The sequence below is a fragment of the Camellia sinensis genome, chromosome 11 (assembly GCF_055761805.1).
Source record: "Camellia sinensis isolate YWXY chromosome 11, ASM5576180v1, whole genome shotgun sequence".
Classification (NCBI taxonomy): Eukaryota; Viridiplantae; Streptophyta; class Magnoliopsida; order Ericales; family Theaceae; genus Camellia; species Camellia sinensis.
Window position 1 is genome coordinate 57,686,371 of NC_138971.1, and position 16,984 is coordinate 57,703,354.

Here is a 16,984-nt window from a genome sequence, read left to right on the forward strand (position 1 = left end):
GTTATATGATCATATTGTGTTAATAATTCTCATATCAAGAATTAGTAGAAGCCGATCTTTGATTGGGTGAACGGGGGTGCTCAATTCATGACCTTCTTCCCTCATATCTAAACTCCCGATCTGAGACACTTTGGTTATGATGAAGTATGGCTTTTGGCACGAGTCAAGATTTCCTAAGTTTCCCCAAAAAGATTAGGTAGCGACTCTTGAGTCTAGTGACATGATCCTTATTTGACATTTCTTGTGATTAGTGAATTTTTCTATAGACTTGCTAGATTCAGGCCTTCACTTACCTCACATTGCACATTTGTGAGCCAGACCGAGAGATGAGGTCTGAACTGTGCAAGTACGCTCGAATACCCTCTGAGGAGATCCCACACACCCTTACAGAATATGTAGTGTTGATTACTACAAATTTTATGATTAAATCATTTTCAGTCATAACTATAAAAAATTAAAAAAAAAAAAGAAAAGTCATAACCAAACACCACATAAGGTATAACTAAAGACTAACAAAAATAATAATCACAATATGTGATAACTAATATCATAATGATTCACAACTAACAATATAATCAGTCATAACTAACACCATAATTAATTATAATTAACACTATGAACATCATAACTGTAACATATGAATCACACTCCAAAATGAGGTGTGTATCATAAAATTTCTCTAGCGAAAATATTATTTGTTGTACCAACAATATAGTCACTCTAAAATGAGATGTATATCATAAAATTTCTCTAGCGAGGATATTATTTGTTTTACCTAAAACAAGATAGTCCCAACTCCTACTATTACAAAGCAACAAAATATCATCTGCACTGTTGCCACATTCCGTATGTGATGGATATTAATATTTCAAACGTTTAGAAATAATGCAACCTTAATAGATAGAGCTTCGTTGTTGACTGATCTAAGACGATCGAGTCATCCCTACTTCAACCGTTGGTGCCGTCGCTATTTGACGATTCTGTTTCTCCACATTCCCTTTCCATCCTTAAAAAACGATTCATATCCAACAAAAAAAAATAATCAGTGTGTTTAGTTTGAGTTTTTTATTATTTGTCGTGTTTTTTTGTTTTTGATGAATATTTTTAAAATTTTAAATATTTTTTATATTTTTTTAGATGCACATTACTTAGATATATTTAAAAAGTGAAAAAATTGTGAAAAAATATATTTTAAAAAATTAACAAATACATAAAAATATGAAAAATATACTAAATTTTCGTACTTTTTTTTGTATTTTTGGTATTTATTGAATTTTTAGAAGATTTTTTTGCAAAAATTATACTTTTATATTTATTTATGTTAAGTGTGTCTATTAAAAAAAAATTACTTAAAATATTAAAAAAAAATTAGTAAAAACAAAAAAATACAGAAAATAAGAAAGTAAAATTTTCTGAAAACTGTTTTCAGAAAAACGAAACCAAACAAGATATTAATATCAGATTAACTGAATTTTTATTTTTTTTTTGAATCATCTTATCAATGATCCTAAATTGAGTCTTATGAGATAAGATGAGCCCGCCAGCTCAATCACCAATTGAGTCTTATGAGACGAGACCATGCAGAATACCATATCTCCAATCCATGACCAAGTAAAGAGAAACCATGTCCATATTTTATGAGACGAGCCCACCATCCTACTATTAATTTTTAAAAATATTTGGTACTTGTATTTTTTTTATTAAGTACTCTTAATAATGAAGACAGGCTGGGCTTCCCTTCAGTTGGTGATCGAACTGAAAGATATTATTGGGTCCGTAAAGGTCTATCACGAATTTCATTTTGATAATTTAAATTGTTTAATATGTAGAATTTGTGGTGTACTATATATCTGTAAAAAATCACGTTGATCAGATATCGATAGTTATCTCATAGGATCAGATTTCTGTCAATCGTTTATTTTTTCACTGTAACTATTGATATCTGATAAACGTGATTTTTTACAAACATATAGTACTTAACGAGTTTTACACATTGAACGATTCAGATTATTAAAACAGGACCCATAATGAACCCCCATAGATCCAACAGTGCCCTCCAGTCCGTGCCAACCCCAATGCAGAATTCTACAATACACATCTTTCATAAAGTTGTGTACCATATGATTTAGTTATAATTTTTATAATTTTTTATCAGGACCTATTGTGATGTTAGTTATGATTTAATTATTAGTTATGATTTGTTTATAACTCTTATAGAGTCAGTTACGACTCATTGTGATATTAATTATGATCCAAAAAAGTTTTAGTTATAAGAAAAATTATATTTTATTCCCATAATCTATTGTGTGATACACTTTAAACTCCTTGAACTAAAAATTATAACAGTTGACCCCCTTATCTATTAATTTTTTTTTTTAATTTAGACCTTGCCACGAAAATAACCTTTTAACTATAGAAGTAAATTACATTTTACTTCCTTGAACTATCACTCAATTGTACTCTACCCCTCAACTATAAAACATAATAATAAATAATAAAAAAAAATTGATTTTTAATTTAAAATAAAATTTTCAAGTTTTTTTATTTTAAATTTTTTTTATTTCTTTGGCTTTTAGTAAATTTTTTTCATATTTTAGTTAGATGGACCTAATATTCTCCGATTTGGAAATAAATTTTGAAAAAATCACTAAAGACGGAAAAATTAAAAATAAAACAAAAAAATAGGTATATTTTTGTAATTTTTTGTCTTTAGTGGGTTTTTTTTTTTTTTTAGATTTCTTCATAAATATTTTTTCTCTGTTTAGTTTGATTTTCATTTTTTTTTAAAAAACTAAAATTAATGAGTAAATTATAAATACTCCTTAAGAGATTCGCTTAAAACACGGATTGCCCTTTATAGTTTGGAAATTAACTTATACCCCTTCTAGTTTCTAATTACACAACAAATTGCCCATTTTATTAATAAATTATCAAGTCAATTAACATTTCTAATGACATCATAAATATATTTCAATTAACAATTCATATAATTTTATTATTTTATAGGAGAGTAGTTAGAAATTTCATTTTTCTATTAATTATGTTAAATAAGAAAATTGTAACAAGGGGCTATTTGTAATTTCCAAAATCACGGGAGCAATCCATATTTGAAGCAAATCTCAAGGAATGTATTTGTAATTTACTCAAAATTAATCTTGTGATAAAATGAAAAAAATAAAAGGGTAAATTACAAATACACCCCATAAGGTTTGCTTAAAATACGAATTGTTATTATTCAGATTCAAAAGTTAAATTCATTTTAGTAATATGTTAAGAAAATGATTAGTTGATAATTAAATATTTTTTAATTATCAATCAATCATCTTCTTGACACATCACTGAGTCTAAAAAGTGAGTCTAATAAGTGACTACAAAATTATCAAATTCAATTACAAATTGCTAGAGAAAGAGAGATACCAAGGCACATGTCGAATCCGCGGTTTTTGAGCTCGCGGTACTCTTGACACAAGGCACAAGGCTCGCAGAAGCAATGAACCAAGCCATCATCGCAAGGAGTTTCTTGCAACGTGATGCTACATATTATGAAATAAATATCATGAAAAATTTCATGAAACTAATCCAAGGGTGAATGCATAACATACAATAAAACACTATAAACACTATAATCTAATCCAAGGGTGGAGAATCTTCATGAAAACTTTTCATGACATTATTTTCATGATACCTAACATTATTGAACATATATTGTTGCCTTATTTTGGAACGATAACGGCAAGAGTAGATGCATGGATAGCCTGTCAAGGCCGCTGCTAGTGCGTACATAACTACACTTGCTTCACATGCTGCACCAAACATCACTATCGGTATTAGTGATACCATAATACGATCACATATACATCTCCAACACATCTCCAACTTTAATCTCACACAATAAGTAACTTTTCCTGATTAATATAATTACCCAAATATAATTATGATTCACAATCTCCGAACAAACGTAAAACTTACAGGGTGATCCTTCGTCTGCAATCTCTGCAATCTGCCCGAAAGTAATCCAGGGACACCAGCACGTTATGCAGCCTACAAAAATTTTTAAAAAAAACTTACAAAGACAAGAGATAAAAAATAAAGTACAATTTTAGCAAAAAATATAATTCTTACTTCTCGAGCCCGAGATCTTTACACAGTCATGTGTATTTTTACATAGTATTCTGCTATGAATACTAAAACACATTACAGAATATATATTTGTACGGGGAGGAAATAATTCTCCTCGTATAATCCTGTTGACCAAGTCCACGCTCCTCCGTACGACGTCGCTTTGTTACCTGAAAACACAAACGTGAGCTAGCCGGCGGGTGTGTGCCGGAAACCTCTCCGATGCCTAAGTCAGAAAACTTGACAAATAGACAAAGCTCTAAGTTCTCAGAAAGATTGTGTTCAATTACCTCCTCCAAGGTGTTGCTTGTGAGCTTTTATAAGTTTCGTATGGCACAATCCTAGTAGGACTTGTACTTCTCCATGCAGAGTCCTCCTAGGATTCATTCTCCTAGGGATAATGCTTATCCTTTTGCACCCTCCCCCACTGCTTAAACCAAGTGGGATGGTTTTTTATATGACCGAACTTCCACATGACCGAAGTAAAATTGGCTATACCGAGCCACAGAGGGCCGAACTATACTTAGCTCGGTCTGCTCCTCCAATTGATTACTTCGGCTGCCCTGTTTGACCTTGATGTGCTTAGTTCAAACTTCCAAGTAGCAAGTTCTGACCGTCCCAACCGCTGTATGTCACGACCGGACTAATTCCGAAACCGGTCTTCCCAGAACATACTGCGGCCGGACTAACTCTGAGACCGGCCTAACTCCGAGTTGTCTCCGGACCGGAGTGGCTTTACTCTTCCTTGGACCGGAGTAATCTCATCTCCTCGGGCCGAAGTAACTTTGTCTCCTTAAGGCCGGAGTAACCTTGCCCCTAGGCCGAAGTAGCCATTACGGCCTTTTTACTTAGTCCTTTGCGTTTTGGGCCTCGAAGCCAAACTCGGAGCTCGGCCCAATTTTTCCCAAAAATTACCCTCTCAATTGCCCCTTAATTCCATCTGTGCAACAAGATTGGGATTACCAGTCTACTGGCCGAGCTAGAGTTTCATTAGGCTTTTTCGGCCGATCTAAGAACCCTTTAGCCTCTCTAGCCGATCTAACTTTACCTCGGATATCACTATGTCCGGTCAAAAACGTCTCTTCAATCACAGCGACTGTAACGCTTCTCATTCCAATGACACGTGGCAGGCTCTGATTGGTTAAGGACGGCTGTCACGCCGTCTTCGTGCTTTGTGATCTTGAAACGGTTCCCGCCCAGATTTTGGGCTTTCTAACAAAAGTAATTCCTGAGGCTAGGGTCTCTACACTTTTGCTATTCCTTCGTCTTCTCTCTCTGTTCTCTTGCTGCTCGAGTTCTGAGCTTACTGTGTTCGTGCTTCTGTTGCTGCTACTGCTCCATCTTCAGCTTCTTCTTCTTCAATCTGGTAAGCAGGTCTACCCTTCTCGCTTTTGTTACTTGTTTTTCCATCTGTTTTTGCTTTGTATGCTTTTTTGCAAACATTTTTCTTCATTTGTCTGCTTTGCTCTTCGTACTTTGATGAAGAAACCATAGAACCCAAGAGTATATGTCATATACCCTAGAGAAAACTCGATTTCGATCCAGAATCACATCCCAACCGAACCAGGATACTGTTTGTGTTGTGTATGTAGATAGATTTCAGAGAACAACCGAACTAGGACTCAAAGGAATTAGCTGTAGTTTCTTCTCAACCACTCTAGCCAAGATAAACTCACCGGAAAAACGTGCACGTACCGAACTAGGTACTTCGGTCAATAACCGAGCTAAGGCTTTCGGGGCCCAGCCGGCTTTCTTAGTTCTTAAACCGAACTCAGAAAGCCGCCCCTAGGGGCTTCGACCGAAGTAACTTTCCTCAAACTGCAACCGATTTAGGCCTTGGGACTAAACCAGCTTTCTGAATTTTTTAGACCGAACTCAGAAAGCTGCCCCTAGACGTTAAAACCGGTCTAACCTGCTCAAAACCGAGTTAACAAACCTTCTGATGAGCCGAGGTAGAACCAGCCCACTGAGCCGAAGTAGGATTTGTATATCTTGCTTATAATTTGTAGCGCGGTCCCACGATCTGTGCTTAACCCCTTTGTTTTCTACCTTGCAGACTTAGGTTGCCCAGGCACTCCTACGTGTGCTCAACCGGGCTACTGAGCCAAATTTTTGTACCGAAATAATTTATTCGTAACTTATTCAACAAATGGGTAAGTATAGATATTTAGTCGAAACCCCTGGTGGCATGGCCGAATTCAGGCAGGACTACCAGATTCCTGATGATGTCCAACTGGAGTTGGCCAAGAAAGATGCTACTCCCTGGGACAATGAAGGCTCCGTCCCTTTTACCCTTCAGTCAATAATTGAAACCGGACTACGGTTTCCTGTCCAACCGCTCATCTGCGAATTTCTTAGACAGACTAGGTTATGTCCTACCCAACTGTCCACCAATACTTACCGTATTATAATGGGAATAGACGCATTAAACCACCAAACCGGACTTAATCTTGGTCTAGCCGAAATATTCCATCAGTATTCCATCGGCTCAAAGAATGCTGGGTGGGTCTACTACCTCAGAATTCGCCGCCGCCGAGAGAAGATAATTAAGCATACTCCGGACAAAGATCTTAACGATGATGATTTCCTTTGGGTCTCTGGGAATTTTGAGGATTTTCAAGCTCAAATTCCTGGCCGACCTATAAATTGGAAAATGGGAGAGCCTGGTAATTTTGCTTCGGTCTTCTGTCTTGTTTGTTATCTCGGTTGTTTAGTTTATTAGCCGAACTTACACTTCTCTTTATTGCAGATTTCGCCCATCTCCGTTCCCTGTACAGTTATCCCAACCTTGGGGTTCTGCGAGCCGCACTACGGGTTAAAGAAAGAAGTTGGTCAAAGCTTCTAAATTTTGAGCCGACCTACCGGTATAGCGGTCGCCGCAAAGCAAAGGTAACTGATTTTCTTCTCGAGGAAGCACCGGAGCCGGACCCAACTCTGCCCGAGATAAGACTTGTCCCTCTAACAGCAGAAGAAGAGATGGCGAAAAGGAGCAGAGTTAGGGCCCTTCTTACCGAAACGGCTAGGCCCGAAGTAACGCCTCCCAGTCAATCGCAGCCTGCCGTTGTCGCCCTCCCTTCCCAACAGCCATCCTCTTCCCGCCGGACCAAACGTCCCCGGACTGCCGAACCCGAACGAGTTTTGGTTGATGAAGAACCTGTCATTCAGCCGAGCTTACCACCAAGCCCTCGACCGGAGTCTTCCGACCGGACCATCAGTTGCTGGGCACCGAAGCTATCTTTCAACGACCGAGACATTCTGGAAACAGACTCGGTTGTTGCTGAGAAGGACCACCTGTTGGCCATCAATTTGGCCAAGAGTGTGTGTCTGCCTAAAGACATGGAACATCACCACAAACAGTTAACCACCGAGCTGAAGTCCATCCGGTCAGCCACGAAATCAATGATTCTGGTAAGTAACTTCGGTCGTATTTCTGTTTTTCTACTTTTCTTTTTCTTCGGCTAATTTGAAGTTGTTGCTTTGTCAGGCTATCCAGAAAAATCAAATCACCCATAGGAAGGTGCTGGAGCTGAGGAAAGTGACAAGGCAAGCTGCGGCAGAGGCGGAGGCGAAATCGGCCGAACTAGAGGAGGCCAGAAAGGAAATGGCCGAACTCCGAGGTGAGGTCGGTCGTCTGACCGGAATGGTTAGTTCGGCCGAGGCCGAAAAGCAAAAGACTGCCATCGTGCTGAAGGACAAGTACTTGCGCGAGTTGCTAAAACTTGAAAGAAAGAAGGATGCCGAAATAAAAGAGAAGGTGAAGGAAGCCGACAAACAAGGCTTCAAGAGGGCAGAGGATGCTTATGCCCAACAATGCAATGCGGCCAAGGATCTGTTCTTTAAGTGCGGCTGGAGGGGAGCCGTTGAGAAGCTCGGTCATGATCCTCAGACCGAGGTTTTCAACCCTCCAGCCTACTTTATACCGAACTCCCTGATGGATTATGCCACGGCCATGCAACAGCAGTTCCTTGAGGGCTCAGACGATGAAGTTTCTGATGAAGACTCTGCCCCTGAGGATACTTCGGTTGTGAATGCAGATCAGGTAGTTCGGTCGGAGCCCGTGGTGGAAGATCTAACTCTTGATCAACCAAGTGAAGCCGTGGCTCCAGCCGAACCCGTTCTTCCTTCTGAAAATGTTGTAGTGCCCGAAACCGGTCTTCAAGTTGACGCCGATGCTGCCTTCGACGCCGAAATAGATGAACTTTTTTCTTAATTTTGTAGTCTTTTCTTTATAACCGAACTAAGCAGCCTTGTAATGACTTCTTTTTGAATGAAAATTTTATTTCTCTTATTCCGGTTATAGTGTATATGCTTGCATTTGTAATGTCTTCTATTACTCCAAGTGTTGTTTCGGTTTTTGGTTGGTTAAACTATACTTACCAGCCAACCACTCCTTAGCCGACATAATTGCTTCGGCTGGGGAGTACTAAGTGTTGGTTTAATCCAGCCAACCACTCTTCAGCCTTACACTTACTTCGGCTGAAGAGTAACAAGAGTTGGTTTATTCCAGCCAACCACTCCTTAGTCATGCACTTACTTCGGCTAAGGAGTACAAAGTGTTGGTTTAATCCCGCCAACCACTCTTCAGCCTTACACTTACTTCGGCTGAAGAGTAACAAGAGTTGGTTTATTCCAGCCAACCACTCCTTAGTCATGCACTTACTTTGGCTAAGGAGTACAAAGTGTTGGTTTAATGCAGCCAACCACTCTTCAGCCTTACATTTACTTCGGCTGAAGAGTAACAAGAGTTGGTTTATTCCAGCCAACCACTCTTCAGCCTTACACTTACTTCGGCTGAAGAGTAACAAGAGTTGGTTTATTCCAGCCAACCACTCCTTAGTCATGCACTTACTTCGGCTAAGGAGTACAAAGTGTTGGTTTAATGCAGCCAACCACTCTTCAGCCTTACACTTACTTCGGCTGAAGAGTAACAAGAGTTGGTTTATTCCAGCCAACCACTCCTTAGTCATGCACTTACTTCGGCTAAGGAGTAACAGGTGTTGGTTTATTCCAGCCAACCATTGAAGTTTGTTTTTCCAGCTAACTTCTAGTATTTGGTTATTCCGACCAAATGTCCTGCAGCCTGGATCCTTATCCTGGGCTTAGGATGGGTGTTGGTTTAATCCAGCCAACCTTTAAGTTAGTTTTTCCAGCTAACTTCTAGTATTTGGTTATTCCGACCAAATGTCCTGCAGCCTGGATCCTTATCCTGGGCTTAGGATGGGTGTTGGTTTAATCCAGCCAACCTTTAAGTTAGTTTTTCCAGCTAACTTAGAGTAACATGTTTGTAATATACGTAAGTCTTGAAAGCTAACTTTTACAAAGGATAATTTGTGCCAAAAAGATTTTCTTATTTTATTGAAGGAAGAGAAAATTACATATGCTTGAAAAAGAAAAAGCTAAAAGTAAAATAACTTGAGATTGGCCGTGTTCCATGGCCTAGGGATTGCCTTGCCGTCCTTGTCTTCTAGGTGGTATGCCCCTTTGCCTGCTAATCCAACCACCTTATAAGGACCTTCCCAATTTGGGCCTAACTTGCCGTCTCCTGGGATTTGGGTGTTTCCCATTACTTTGCGTAGTACCCAATCCCCAATCTTGAATTGTCTTGGATGTACCTTTTTGCTGTATTTTCTGATTAACTCTCGTTGGTAGGCGGCGATGTGAACCATTGCTTTTTCTCTTCTTTCTTCTATAAGGTCTAGTTCTAAGGCTATGGCTTCTCCATTTAAGTCTGGATCAAAATTTTCGCTTCGGATTGTGGGGAGGCCAACTTCTAGTGGGATGACTGCCTCTATTCCATAGGCCAAGGAGAATGGTGTTTCTCCTGTTGATCGCCGAGGTGTGGTTCGGTAAGCCCATAAGACGTGAGGGAGTTCGTCCGCCCATTTGCCTTTTGCTTTCTCTAGCCTTTTCTTTAGTCCATCCAAGACGACTTTATTTGATGCTTCAGCCTGCCCATTTGCTTGAGGATATGCCGGAGTAGAATTGTAGAACTCTATCTTGTATTCTTCGCAAAAGCTTCTGAAAATTCTGCCGTCGAACTGAGTTCCATTGTCTGATATCAGTGCTTTTGGTATGCCAAACCGAGTGATAATATTTTGCCAGACAAACTTCTTCACATCCTTCTCTTTGATTGACGCCAATGCTTCTGCTTCCACCCACTTTGTGAAGTAGTCTGTTGCTGCGAGGAAGAATTTTCTGCCACCGGGTGCTGTTGGAAGTGGTCCTACTATGTCCAAGCCCCACATTGCGAAAGGCCATGGGCTAGTTAAGGGTAGGAGTTCTCTTGCTAGTTGATGTATTTGGTGCGCGAATTTCTGGCATTTTTCACACTTTTTCACATATTTTTCTGAGTCTGCTTGCATATATGGCCACCAATATCCTTGCGAAATAGCCCTGTAGACGAGCGACCTTCCCCCTTGATGACTTCCACATACCCCTTCATGTATTTCGAACAGGAAGGCTTCTACTTTGTTGGGATGAACGCACTTGAGGTAAGGCCCCGAGAATGACTTCTTGTATAATGCAAAAGATGGAGACAGCCAAAATCGCTGCGACTTTGCCCTTATTTTGTTGGCTTCTTTTTTCTCTTCTGGTAGGATGCCGTCTTTTAGGAACAGGATGATGGGGTCCATCCAGGAGGGCCCTAACTCTGCGCAAAATACTTCTTCTGCTTCGGGGTCTTCTATGCTTGGTCTTGGTAAGAAGTTGATGAGTAATGGATGAGGGATTGATGTATCTGCCATTGAAGCCAGGCCTGCTAGTTCGTCCGCTCGGCTGTTTTCCTCCCTGCCAATTTGTTCTATCCTTACCACATCAAACTTTTTGATCTCCATTCTGACTAGTTCTTGGTACTTGGCCATTCTGTCATCCTTTGCTTCGTATTCGCCAGAAATTTGGTTTACCACCAGCAGAGAGTCACTGTATACCATTACTTCGGCTGCTTTCATGAAGTGTGCCGATTTGAGTCCTGCGAGAAGCGCTTCATACTCTGCTTCATTGTTGGATGCTGGGAAGCCAAGGTTGATTGCTTGCTCTATAACCAGACCGTCTGGAGAGATGAGGACTATGCCAAGTCCTGCGCCATGTCGGTTGGATGCTCCATCCACAAAGAGCTTCCACATCTCTCCAACGAACAATTTCCAGCAAGTGGAAGGATCAGATGATGCTGTGAGGTCTAGAATGGTGTTCTCTTCAAGGTCCATGTTGGCTATCTGTCCTTCGTCCTCTGTTTGAACTGTTGGTGAGCCTTTGTTTGTCTCTTCCTTGCTATCCTTAGCATGATCTGCCTTGGTGCTTGATCGACTACCTTCTACTAGGGGTTGCGCTATTCCGGCGTCAACTTCTGTCCCTAGTTTGGTTGATGGACTACCTTCCACTAGGGGTTGCGCTATTTCGGCGTCAACTTCCGTCCCTAGTTCGGTTGTTACAGTCAGGTCGACTGGGCAGATATGATGACTTCCAGGAGTGAATTCTGCGATGAAATCTGCCAAGGATTGGGCTTTTATTGCGGTTTTGGGTTGGAACTTGACGTCGAATTGTCCCAATTCTACTGCCCACTTCAGAATTCGCCCACTAAAGTTTGCCCTTTCAAATAGAGCTTTTAGTGGAAAGGCTGTGAGGACGACTATGGTGTGGGCGTGAAAGTAATGTGCCAACTTTCTGGATGCCATCATTAATGCTAATGCTAGTTTCTCTAAGGGCAAGTACCTTGTTTCGGCTCCTAATAATGTCTTGCTGACATAAAAGATGGGCAAGTGTTGTATTCCTTCTGCACGAACCAACACTGCGCTAACTGCGTGCTGAGAAACTGCCAGGTACAAAAAGAGTTCTTCACCAGGTACTGGAGTGACAAGTAGTGGTGGGGAAGACATGTACTCCTTTAAGCTTTCCAGAGCTCGGTCGCATTCTTCATCCCATTCAAACTTGGCCTTTAAAGCTTGGAAGAACGGTCGTAGTCTGTCCGACGATCTGCTTATGAACCGGTTGAGTGCAGCCGCCATACCAGTGAGATGCTGCACTTCTTTGACTGAGTTTGGTCTCTCCAATTCCTGGATGGCTTTGATCTGAGAGGGGTCTGCTTCTATGCCTCGGTTGGTCACCAGGAAGCCCAAGAATTTGCCAGATCCAACTCCGAATGCGCATTTGGATGCGTTGAGGCGTAGCTTGTGTTTCTTCAGGATCTGGAACATCTCTCCTAGGTCTTTCAGATGGTCATTCTCATCCTTGCTTTTGACCACCATGTCGTCGATGTATGCCTCCATTGTTCTGCCTAACAATGGTTCAAACATCTTGGTGACCATCCTTTGGAATGTCGCCCCTGCGTTTTTTAGGCCGAAGGGCATGACCTTGTAGCAATATAACCCCCTTGGTGTTGTGAAGGATGTGGCCTCCTGGTCTGGTTCATGCATGGCGATCTGGTGGTAGCCTCTGTATGCATCCAAAAAGCTAAGTCGGTTATGTCCTGCCGTTAAGTCCACCAGTTGATCTATCCTTGGTAGAGGGAAGCTATCTTTTGGGCACGCTTTGTTGACTGTTTTGTAGTCGACGCAGACACGCCATTTACCATTCTTTTTTGGCACTACGACGGTGTTGGAGATCCACTTTGGGTAGTGCACTTCCCTTATCGCTCCTGCCTCCAATAGGTTACCTACCTCTTCTGCCACTATTTCGGCGTGGTGGAGTGCCGATCTGCGCGTGCGTTGAATGACTGGTCTGGCGGATGGGTGGACATTGAGTTGGTGACTGATGAAGTTTGGGTCAATGCCTGGCATGTCGTAAGGTGTCCAGGCAAACACTTCGATATTAGAGGTCAAGAATTCCAAGACCTCTAATCTCTCAGCGCTGGACAATGATGAGCCAAGCAAGAAGAACTTATCCGGGTTCTTCTCATCTATTTTTACCTCCACCAAGTCTTCCACCGCTTTCTGATCAGCCTCTTTGCCGACGTCTGCGAATAGTTCATTACTCTCTGGTTCTTCCACCGAATGAACGTATCCTTTGGCAGCTCGGCTTCCATTTGCTGTGGCGAAGCACTGTTTTGACATGATTTGATCGCCATAGACTTCTTCAATTATACCGGCGTCATTGGGGAACCGCATTACCTGATGGTATGATGACGCTACCGAACGCATAGCATGTAGCCATGTTCTGCCCAGGATGATGTTGTAGGTGGAAGGGACCTTCAATACCCAGAACTCCACCTGCTTTGATACACTTCCTGCTCTGACTGGAAGGATTATTTTGCCGACAGGCCACTCTGGCATGGAGTTGAATCCAATCAGGGGAGAAACTGCAGGCGCCAAGTCTTTGTCTTGCAGTTTTAGTTGTTTGAATGTGTCGTAATACATGATCTCACATGAACTACCCTGGTCAATCAGAATCCGCTTGACGTCAAAATCCTTGACTCGGAGAGTGACAACCAGGGCATCATTATGGGGGCAGTAAATTCGTTCTAAGTCTTTATCCGAAAAGGACATGACGTTTGTTGCTTCTGTCCTCCCCTTCTTGATGGCGGGTTGGGCACTTAATACTTCCCTAAAGTGTTCAGCCTTCTTGATTGAACCTCTAAGCTCGCATACGCGCTCAGGTTCAAAAACACCATGAATTACATTGATAATGCCTTGTGGTGGTGCTTCGTTTGGCATTCCGTTGGGTTGGTCATCATGATCATGGGGGGCCGGTTGCGCTCCTCCTTCAATGTATTCGTCCAAGTGGCCTGCTGCCACCAATTCTTCTAAATGTTGTCTTAGTGGCGTGCAATTCTCAGTTCGGTGCCCCTTTTCTTTGTGGAAGGTGCACCGTGATCTGTCGTCGTAATTCTTCTGAGCTTCCCCAAGCTTGGCTGGCCACTTGACAAAAGGCTTGTCTTTGATTTCGCTCAGGATTCGATATATTGGTTTTTTGAACACCGTTGTTATGGCAGTGCGGATTCTCAACCATCTTTTGTCTGGGTCTTCTCCGTTATCTCGTCTACCACGCCCGTTTTTGTTACTTCGGTCCACCGTATTAACCTTTGCTGAGGTTTTCTTTTCTGGTACCATGGCCGCACTTGTTTTGGCTTTGGAACGTGCGCCATCTTCTTCTACCCTGATGTGCTGATGCACTCTCTCCATCAGGGCTTCCATGGTGAGGGGTGGTGTCATGGTAATTGAATCCCTTAGTCGGTTCCCTACTGGTAGGCCTCTTTTATATTGCGCAATGGCTAGATTGGTGGGGCAGTCTCCAATCTGGTTGAATGTCTCCCAGTAGCGACTGTTGTAAGATCTGAGGGTTTCTTTCTCACCCATGTCGATGGAGAGTAGCTGGTCTATCTCCACCGGTGTTTTAGTATTTGTCCGAAACCTTGTTACGAATGCTTCTGCCAATTGGGCCCAGGAGGCTATGCTACCTTCTGGGAGTTTTTCGAACCAAGTTAAGCCCAGGTCGCCCAGACTTGATGGGAAAAGTATGCACATTAAGGCCTCGTTTCGCCTGTACACGGCCATGACTTGGCGAAAGTGGCTCAAGTGTGAATACGGGTCCGTCTTCCCTTCATATGTATTGAACTTCGGTTGAAGGAAGCCTGATGGTAGGGGCGCGTTTTCGATCGCTGGGACAAACGGCGAAGTCTGTAGTCTTGCCAATGCCTTGTCCGTTGGTTCGTAGGCCGGTCGTGGCATTGGCATTCCAATCTCGACGCTTCCGTGCGTCCGAGGAGCCAACCGTTGTAAGGCCGAAACTCGGTGTGGATCCCTTGCCCTGGCATCCTCCTTGCATCGTGCTTTTTCTTCTAGCACGGTTCGTAAGTCGGATGACCTGGGTAGCTCGGTTTGTCTGGATCTGGTTTGGTGTGAATGTGAAGGCCAATACGTGCTTCCTTCAGTACATGATCTTTCGGATCTCGTCCTCTCAGACCTGGAGTGACGAGTTCTTGAAGATAAGGAGTGAGTGTCGCCTGTCCTGAGGCTTCTGCTCTCTCCTTGGGAGGGCGTAGTATTCCTACTACGATTCTCTGAGTGGCGAGGGGGTGTTTTGTGCTTACGCCCCTCTCCTGTCGCCACCTCTTTAGTCTTCATCTGGCGTTTGAGTGCTTCCATGTCCGCCGCCATCCTTCGAATTAGTTCATCTTGCTCCTTCACGCGATCTTCCAGGGCTCGAGGATCAATCCTCCTCCTTTGCCTGTCAGGACTTTGAGAGTGACGAGGGCTGCTATTCCGCCTTCCCCTGCCACTCCTCCTGGAGTTATGTTGTTGGGGCTCCAGCTCCGCCATAGGAGGGACAGAGGGTAATCCTTCTCTCCTTGCGCCTCCGTCTGGAGTTAGCCCGTCGACGGCGGACTGCGGTAGTTCTTCAATGTGTGCCATTGACTGAGAAAAGGAGAAGCTTAGTCAAGAGGTTTTTGTTCTTGTCTGTTCTTCCCACAGACGGCGCCAATTGTACGGGGAGGAAATAATTCTCCTCATATAATCCTGTTGACCAAGTCCACGCTCCTCCGTACGACGTCGCTTTGTTACCTGAAAACACAAACGTGAGCTAGCCGGCGGGTGTGTGCCGGAAACCTCTCCGATGCCTAAGTCAGAAAACTTGACAAATAGACAAAGCTCTAAGTTCTCAGAAAGATTGTGTTCAATTACCTCCTCCAAGGTGTTGCTTGTGAGCTTTTATAAGTTTCGTATGGCACAATCCTAGTAGGACTTGTACTTCTCCATGCAGAGTCCTCCTAGGATTCATTCTCCTAGGGATAATGCTTATCCTTTTGCACCCTCCCCCACTGCTTAAACCAAGTGGGATGGTTTTTTATATGACCGAACTTCCACATGACCGAAGTAAAATTGGCTATACCGAGCCACAGAGGGCCGAACTATACTTAGCTCGGTCTGCTCCTCCAATTGATTACTTCGGCTGCCCTGTTTGACCTTGATGTGCTTAGTTCAAACTTCCAAGTAGCAAGTTCTGACCGTCCCAACCGCTGTATGTCACGACCGGACTAATTCCGAAACCGGTCTTCCCAGAACATACTGCGGCCGGACTAACTCTGAGACCGGCCTAACTCCGAGTTGTCTCCGAACCGGAGTGGCTTTACTCTTCCTTGGACCGGAGTAATCTCATCTCCTCGGGCCGAAGTAACTTTGTCTCCTTAAGGCCGGAGTAACCTTGCCCCTAGGCCGAAGTAGCCATTACGGCCTTTTTACTTAGTCCTTTGCGTTTTGGGCCTCGAAGCCAAACTCGGAGCTCGGCCCAATTTTTCCCAAAAATTACCCTCTCAATATTAATGACTAACATTTTATAGTGTTTGTTATTGTAATCTACTTTTGAATATATATATATATATATATACATATATATTTTGTTCTGTGACTGATTTATATATCTGTAGACTTATGCGTGCTTCACGTGTAGATTAGAAGATTCAACATACAATTAGGGATGTCATCGAAGCAGTCGAAGAGGTCGGTAGACCAAGCACCATTAGTTTTGGGTAGTAGAGGTTGAGTTGGCGGCTGCTGGTTCCCACTTGGTGGTGGTGGTGGCGCCTGCGGTGGAGGATGCACATATCTCTGATCCGCAGTTGTGTTTGAGGAGTACATATAGTTGAGTAATGGAGTTGTGAATTGAGAACAGGAACAGGATGTCAAAGAGATAAAGAGGGATATTTTGGAAAGTTGATAATTGGTATTTGGCAGGCTGGAAATTTATACACGAGATAGATGGTCCATGTTAGTTAAGGGTGTTCCGTGTGGTGTGGGTGCATAGGAGGTTACACTTCCTAAGGCCTCGTTTGGCAAATGCTTCTTTAAGTTGAAAAATTAAAAAGTTATTAAAAAAAATTAAAAAGGTAACAATTTATTTTAAAAAGTCAAAGATTTTTTTTTTTTTTTTTACTTTT

At 42.4% G+C, this 16,984-nt stretch overlaps 2 protein-coding genes across 2 annotated transcripts; one reads left to right on the top strand and one right to left on the bottom strand.

The window, feature by feature from the left end:
• Positions 1-629: 629 nt before the first annotated feature.
• LOC114302613 (protein PLANT CADMIUM RESISTANCE 2) lies at positions 630-16,766 on the bottom strand. The gene is made up of 5 exons (XM_028247667.2): positions 16,517-16,766; positions 3,970-4,041; positions 3,686-3,803; positions 3,418-3,533; positions 630-1,006 (listed from the first exon to the last, which is right to left on the bottom strand). The coding sequence occupies exons 1-5, from the start codon at positions 16,683-16,685 to the stop codon at positions 924-926; spliced, it is 558 nt and encodes a 185-aa protein (XP_028103468.2). The 5' UTR covers positions 16,686-16,766; the 3' UTR covers positions 630-923.
• On the top strand, positions 5,305-9,780 carry LOC145803255 (uncharacterized). The gene is made up of 4 exons (XM_082896556.1): positions 5,305-6,785; positions 6,869-7,527; positions 7,604-8,278; positions 9,769-9,780. Exons 1-4 carry the CDS (start codon positions 6,269-6,271, stop codon positions 9,778-9,780), a joined length of 1,863 nt encoding a protein of 620 aa, XP_082752682.1. The 5' UTR covers positions 5,305-6,268.
• Positions 16,767-16,984: the final 218 nt, after the last annotated feature.